The 8,089-nt window shown below is 37.2% G+C and overlaps 1 protein-coding gene across 1 annotated transcript; it reads right to left on the minus strand.

Annotated features, from left to right (window-relative positions):
* Positions 1-1,083: 1,083 nt before the first annotated feature.
* fam8a1b (family with sequence similarity 8 member A1b) lies at positions 1,084-5,383 on the minus strand. The gene is made up of 5 exons (XM_083917589.1): positions 4,900-5,383; positions 2,505-2,625; positions 2,235-2,358; positions 1,960-2,099; positions 1,084-1,857 (listed from the first exon to the last, which is right to left on the minus strand). Exons 1-5 carry the CDS (start codon positions 5,354-5,356, stop codon positions 1,713-1,715), a joined length of 987 nt encoding a protein of 328 aa, XP_083773715.1. The 5' UTR covers positions 5,357-5,383; the 3' UTR covers positions 1,084-1,712.
* Positions 5,384-8,089: the final 2,706 nt, after the last annotated feature.

An 8,089-nucleotide genomic window follows, 5' to 3' on the forward strand; every position in this document is an offset into this window, starting at 1 on the left:
ATCTATATTTATACGCAATGCTCATATATGCTCTGTATTCTTCTGCACATTTAGAACTATAAATATAATTATAAATTGGTGTATTTAAAAATTCAGTTGTATAGTATTATTTATATCTACAATACCATTATCCACTGTAACTGCTACACTGACCTTAGTGTTCAGTGCTAGAAAACCCCACATTGGGAGATAAAGCCACAGTCTTTATTCATATTTTCTGTAGTATGTCTTTACTCTTATTTTGTTGGTCTCTGTTACATTTTATATATATGTGTGAGTATTTTGTGCACCTTGGGCTCAGAAAACAACATTTTGTTTCCAAAAACTGTGTATGTGGAAATTAGAATTAAACCACTTGACCTAAATTCAATGAATACCCCATATACATAATAATACAGTGTTATAAAATAAAACAAATTAGTAGAGCAATTTGAGCAAAACCTTAAGGTTACAGTTTTAAAATGTGGCCACAAAGTGCTGGGTAATGGGCCATAGTAAAAGGAAAACATACAAATGGGTGGTAGAGGAAAAGCCATCAGTCTCACTTGTGGTCAGGGCGACCACAAGCTTTTAGAGCAGCTCAAATGCACGTTTGTATTAATTCTACAAGACTGGTGGAGACTTTTCCAAATATACAATAAATATAAGCTTAACACTTGGTGGTAGAGAGAATTGTTAATAGGTCTTTGGATTATATTTGGTGACTATGAAGGTCATTTGTTTATTTCGTCAACCATCTATGTCTCTCTGAGTTATACTTTTTAGGGTATGGAATTCTTCCTAATGACGCGTTGACATGCACAATAAAATGATTACTAGTTCAAACATACTGTATGCTAATATTAGCACCAATTACTCAAGGAAAATATACGATAATTGCACATTGATGATTCCATGCAGCCCACATTAACAAAACATGAAGCCACTTAATTAGTAAAAAGTATATTGTACGAATGATCAAATAGCCGATAAAGTACTAACAGACAGAAATCTCAAACATTCAGGGAAATAGTGGTGGTTTAATTTAATATTCTTAAATGCAAAAACAGTTAATCACATAAAACGTGTCATACATTAACCTTTCAGTCACACACATGCTGTGAGAGTAAAAGGATGAGCAATTGTGATCAGGTTTACATTTCCTTTTGATAAATTTGAATGAACCCCAGGGTTTCAGCATCTGAAAAAGCTGATCATGAGGCATCACTCCTGCAGTGATGAAGGTCGACAATCCATAATTTAAAAGTGTGAGCATACAACTCTTAAGACAACAATTTAATACAAAGAGATACTGAAGGTATAATCTCATAAATGCATGACTAGCAACTCCAATACTGAGTGATACAAGACATTCACCCTTAATCTGGAAGATTAGTATTTAATAAAAGAGGCAAATGTTGTGTTAATTAAATGGTGGTATATTCCAACATTATTCCTGCCTTAGAAGGAGACGTCAATTTGGCACAGGAACAGTTTTTGAAAGCAGCATGTAGGAATGCATGCAGTAATACAGTACGTATCCCAGACAAACCAAACCCAAGTTGTAGGGAACTGAAATAGTTCAGATCCAGATGTGTATAAAACTTCCATCCATCTTAATGCTCCTGTATGTTCTGACCAAACCTTGAAAGGCTGAGTTCTGCAGGCATTAAAAAAAAGACACACACACTGACACACAAAGTGCCTGCTTAGTATTAGTGGATCCTTCTGTGTCATCTGATCCTGGATCGCTTGACAACAATTGTACCAGCTACCATATCATACACAGTCCTGTTGTGTTGGAAAAACAGAAGCGTGATGAAGGCCGGGAAAAAGAAGGCAATTGAAAAGTTCTTGTTTAAAGCTCGCACAGCTGATCTGCAGAGGGAGATAGAGACAGGAATTACAATACATACAGGAGAGACAAACTGGGTTGCGTCTGTAATGAAAAATCTGAAAGATTTCAAATGAACTACTCACGCAGACAGAGAGACGTTAGTTGCCGGCACTACAAGCACCCTGTTGGGCTGAATCAGAACTGATGAGTCACATGTAACGACTCTGAGTCCAACAAGAAACTTCCCTGGAGTTGCTCCTCCTGCTCCCCAAATACACACAATCTGAAAGGAGAATGGCGTAGAAGCTGTCACTTAAACTGCATGGGGGCCTTGCCAAATTTACTAAGAAACGGCTACGGTTGAGACCACCGCTTTGTCTCACCTTACTTGTATTAGTAGACAGAAAAAAGTGCTCACCTCATAAAAACATACTAATATCCGGTACACAAGTGCAACAAGCATCATTTTCTGTAGCTCCTCCATTGATGTGTCCTCGTCTATTTCCTCCACTATGAAATGCATGGCAAACTTGGAAACATCCCTGAAAAGCAAAACAAAATACTTATATGATATTAATCCCAAGAGTCCCCATTCAGTTAGTTTTTTTTAATGGGATGAAAAAACACAGGCCTGATCATCATTTCAACCCCCCCCCCCCTTCTACTTACAGAAATGAAAGAAACTCACTTGATTCCACTCAGATGCATAATACTGATGATTATGGTCGCTTTTATGAAAAACAGTATGAAGAAATCAACCATTTCAGCCAGGAATCTTTGGAGAGGTGAAGGGATGCCATACTCCCGACCTGTGAAAGAAGCAAAAAAAGCAGCAGGTACAGTAAATAATAAAGCCAAACACCCTGTCATTGAAAAACCTTTCACACACTCACACTCTCCTAGGGAGGCTTTCCACAGGATTTAGCAAGTAGAGATGTTCCAAAACCATTTTTCCCTCCCGATAAAGAACTCCTGAAATCAAGTCAGTCGAAACTGAGTACTGATCTGATATTAGTGCATCAAAAAAATAAATAAATAAATATACACTTTTTTTTAACAGCTGTATGTGATACGACTGCTATTGTTATGTTATGGCCTGGCTCAGGTTTGTAAAACATAAACAAATACATATAGACAATGAATGCCATATAACTACTTTATCATCTAATGTGACGACAGTCATAACACAAAAAAGAACATAACCTCCTTTAAATTAGTAGATATTTTTTCGGGGCTAAATGACATGGTATTGGATGGGTTCATAGACTTGTGTGCTTGTCAATACAAGTATTTTAGACAGTATCAGAGGCATTTGCGATACTGGTATCATTATCAAAACTATTAACCAGGCTGCATGGATTTGATCTCATTCGGTCACAAGAACATTTGATGAGACTGCATGCATTTAAAATATGCTATCCATGCAATTTATAACATTCATTCATTCATTCATTCATTCATCTTCAACCGCTTGTCCCTGTCGGGGTCGCGGGGGCTGGAGCCGATCCCAGCTGACATTGGGCGTGAGGCGAGGTACACCCTGGACAGGACGCCAGTCTATCACAGGGCACATAGAGACGAACAGAGACAGACAACCATTCACACCTACAGGCAATTTTAGAGTCATCAATTAACCTAACACGTGCATGTCTTTGGACTGTGGGAGGAAACCGGAGAACCCGGAGAAATAACATGGTCAATAATAATTTGGTATGGTTATTCTCATTCTGTTAGTTATAGAAGTACTGTGAACTATGGCACAGACCTTCAGGGAGCCTTTGTTGCAATTCAAACAACGTTACATTAAAAAAATATAACAACCCTGGAGTCTTTGTATCATTATTAGGCTGTTGGCATCTGGCAATGCTAGATGCAGTGGAAGAATGTAACTAAGTAAATTTACTCCAGTACTGTACTTAAGAACAAATGTGGGGTGCATATACTTTATTTTAGTATTTCCATTTTATACTTCTACTCCACAACATCTCAGATGAGAATCTTGTACTTTTTACTCCACTATATTTATTTTAAAACTTTGGATACAAGTTACTTTGCATATTTACATTATTAATACAAAATACGAAACAAAATAATACATTATGATGAATTGCTATTAATATTAAGCTTCCATGCAGTATATAAAGAAATTACAATTAGCTCCCCCTTCAACAGCTGCAATATTAAAGTGATGAACACATTGATACCAATAAAAATAATAATATCAATAATCCTAATTCAATAATATGTGTGTCACTGGTTCTCAAACTGTGGTGCTAGTACCATTGGTGGTACTCAACCTCTCTGTGGGTGCTTGAAGGAATCTCTAAAATAAAAAAAGGAAACATTAATTACTAAATTAATATAATACTTAAACTTTTAGGATCCTTGAAATGTAATTTAAAATAACTTTAGCGTTTCCTGTCATATTTTTTGTTTCTGGAAAGTTTCCAGCAATTTATCAAAGATGCAGCGCCCCTTTGCAAACCTTAGCTGTGAAAGGTTACCTACAGTGTCTCATCCACATTTTAAGAATGCAGGGTAGGAAATCAATGACACCTCTTGGTTTGTTTGATCAAATTGTTCAGTCATGTAATCAGAGCCGAATTACGAGCTAAACTGTGATGGCAAGATAGTGAGCAGAGGTAAAATGATTGGTGACATGTCAGTTCTGGTGTTAACCTTTCATACAAAGTAGCTGTGGCTGAAGACAGTCAACAATAAATAATCTTAATTGGGAATAACCTTCCTGTCCGTAGCTGAATAGTGTCGGCCCACGCTGTTGTATTTGAACATTGGTCTTAGTAGTGGGACTTGAGAGAGTCGGGTATTTCCTGAGGTGGTACGTCATGTAGTTTGTAGTTTGAGAACCACTGATGTTTGTTATTCTGAAATTGGACATTTTGCACAATGTCAACTTCAAATAGTTTTATGCTGATGCTTTTGTACTTTTATTTGAGCAAGATTTGAACGCAGAACTTTCCCTTCTAACACAGTATTTTTACACAAGCTCTTAAGTAAGACACTTCTTCTGTGACCTCAACCTGGAGAGACTAAACGGCCAACGCAACGCCAGCAGCTGTTACCTGGTCTCTGTGCATTTCCGTTCTCCCGCTGCGGCTGAGCGGCCACTGCAGCCCCGCCAGCGGCGTCGCCTGCTCGGCTGCTTTGGGAGGAGATGGCAGGCGGATAAGGCGACAACGACAGACCAAACGGACTGTTATACCAGTTCTGGGAGTTGATATCAAATTGTGTCGCCGAAGTGCCGCTCTCCGACTGTAAATAATAAGGGCAGGACATGGCTGACGCTGCCATCCAGCTCTGCCAGTGGACATATCCAGTGTAATACTGCCACATCCACCTCTGCAGCTGCTCGCAGTACTCCCGCGTGGCTCGGCTTTCTTCGGCGTCTTTCTTGCCCTCGAGGTTGTTCTGGTTGCCTATTCTTTGGGAAACATCGCCAACTACTTGCTTGACTGTGTTAGCAAAAGGTTTCTTCTTTTCCTTGTCGACTTCCATGTTTGTGTTTTCTTCGTCGGCCATGTTTGATGATGGCGTCACGTCACGTATGACGTCATTCCGGATCATTTTATCTGGACGACGAAAATATTTTTTTTTTTCTTGTTAAACCATTTCCGGTAAGACTTTAGTTTGGTAGTGGAAGTTATCCCTCTCGGTATATCTGCAAGAAGCACTGCGATTTGAACCTCTTCTGATGATAAATTGTATTGACATAAATATTAAATGTAATAAACACATACGTAATGCCTTCTTTGAAAGAAGAAAAATTAGAAATTAAAGATTTTTGGTACAATATTTTTACAGGTACTGATTGGCAGAGGGCATTACTATTACCATATACATTCTGTATCACCAATGCAATTAAGGAAGTACACATCAAAGTTGTACACAACATATATTCTACAAATCTATTTTTTTTTCCAAATTCCTAGATATTGAAAACAAATGTTCTTGCAACAATGAACCAGAATCGGACGCATGTATTATATAATTGTTTGCTTCCTTTTGGACTTTAATGTCAATCTGTATTTGGTCAAAATTAACTGTTAATCCGAATTGAGTGTAGAAATGTAATTCTGTATTTTGAACATGAGACATAATACTGAATTTATTGTTAACTTGCTGATTTTATAATTTATATATTTATATCTTATTTGCACAGATCCAAGGTAACAAAAACTATCCCGTACTTCATCGCTTTCCAAATCAAATTCCAGAATTATCTAAAATCTCTCCAATATGTGGAAGTCCTTAATTCTTTCATGGAAAAAAAATATATATATACATATACACGGTTTGTTATACAGAAGTGTATTTATACCCGATTTATTTTCTTTTTTCTATGCATTTTCCATCTCAAATTGTGTGTCGAATACATGTCTGATTTGTTGTAGATGTTAAATTTTTAGTTTGTTTAAAAAAAAGAAAACTGTAAGGTAGCAAGTTATGATCGATAAAACATTTGTAGGGAAGTATAGAGTAAAAATTAAACATTTATATGCTAAAGACAGACTAACTCTTATAAAACTCTTCATTTCACGACTAAACGTGACCCCCACCCCCCTTATTTGGTTATAGTGGGGCCGTCCAATAATCACCTGCTATTACAAGTATCAGCAACAAGGGGGTAGCATTTCTGTGACAAACTGCAGTGAGAAGTTCACATTATGTAATAATTCAAATTAACAATTTGCCTAATGCAGCTAAAACAGGGTGTACATATTTTAATTAGCTCTTGGTTATATCTGGTGCAATATATCTTTTGTGTATTGTCCCTGTCAAATGAACAAATAAATGAACGCTTCATAATGTTACTTTTAGTCTTGGATTTGTTTGGATTAGGCCACCCCTAGCTGTGATAGTTACATTAATTATTGTACCTTAGTTTTGAAAACTATTTTTATTTTATATATTGCTGCAATTCACATTTTGAACTTCTTAAACTTGAGCCGTTATACATAACACTTTATGTCCTAGTAACATTTAAGGCAATTTTGTCAGTGTTGTATTATAGAATAAATGATTAATCATTTATGACTAAAATATCTATTTTTAATAATGTGAAAAAAATAAAACAATGTTTGTCGACATAGCCACTGATGGGTCCTTTTAACAAGCTTTAACAGCCAGGTCGAAAAATAACAATTTCTAAGAAATCATCATCATCATCATCATCTCATGGTGTGACTGTTTAAGGGGTAAACCCATTTAAAATGAGATCTGCTTATCAAAGCCTTCACCCACACACCACCCAAGTAATCCTTAACAATGGGGTATTCAGACATCTAAAATGCGTTTGAGAGAACTGATCTGCAAACCCAACAGTCTTTTAAAAAGTAATTTTTAATGCAAAATTTAACCTCTTCAGTCATTTCTACAAAATATACATTAAACACATGGAAAATGTCCAAAACAATTGTGCGCATTTAGCATGGGCTCAGGATAAGTCAGCTTTTCATTAGTCTGTGCTCAAAGTTGCCAGTGCACCACCTGGGGGTCGATCATTCCCTAAAGCCTGGAAATCTTTCGGAGAATTTGGGCCTCAACCTACTGCCCCAAAGAAGCCTAATTAACACAAATCATGTGCACTTGGTTGAGCGCCACAGCTTTTCATCCAAGACAAATGAGGTCACTGCTCTGACCCCAAGCAGGGATTTGGCCTTCTCACATCCCAGTCACCCACATCCTCATGTGCAGATATGGCATGTTGCCTTTTGTTTAAACAAAAGGCCTCTGTAAAGCCCCCCATGTCCATGTCCATGTCCAATAGCTTTAAAGATTGGAATTACTTGCTATAGGAGTTAAAATCAGGATTTTGTTAAGCCAACCCCTACCTATGAGATTGGGGACTCATTAAAAATAAAGCCAGGTCATAACGAGCGCATGATTAAAGTGAGGTTTTTTTTAAAAAAAAAGAATTCTTAAGTCCTTGTCTTATGACTACAACTACAGTAGCTGTGCTTTAATAGTTTCAGCTTTAACAGAAGCATACACTCCAGTTTGGAGTTATGTTTTAGGAAAGCAGGACATAAGCTGCCCCAGAAGTAGTCTAGCATTTAAAAAAGCAAACAAACAATTTAAGGGGGGGGGGGGGGGGGGGCATGCAAATCATGACATTTGATCCTACAAGAAAATAAAAATGTTATAGTCATGCACAACTCCACAGATTGAAGTGTCAGTTAAAACTTTATTGGCAGTAGCTCAGTGCATAGTGTCTTGCAATGGCACAGAGGTCCAGTCTGAACTACTGATGTT

The sequence above is a fragment of the Echiichthys vipera genome, assembly GCF_963691815.1.
Source record: "Echiichthys vipera genome assembly, chromosome: 8".
Classification (NCBI taxonomy): domain Eukaryota; kingdom Metazoa; phylum Chordata; class Actinopteri; order Perciformes; family Trachinidae; genus Echiichthys; species Echiichthys vipera.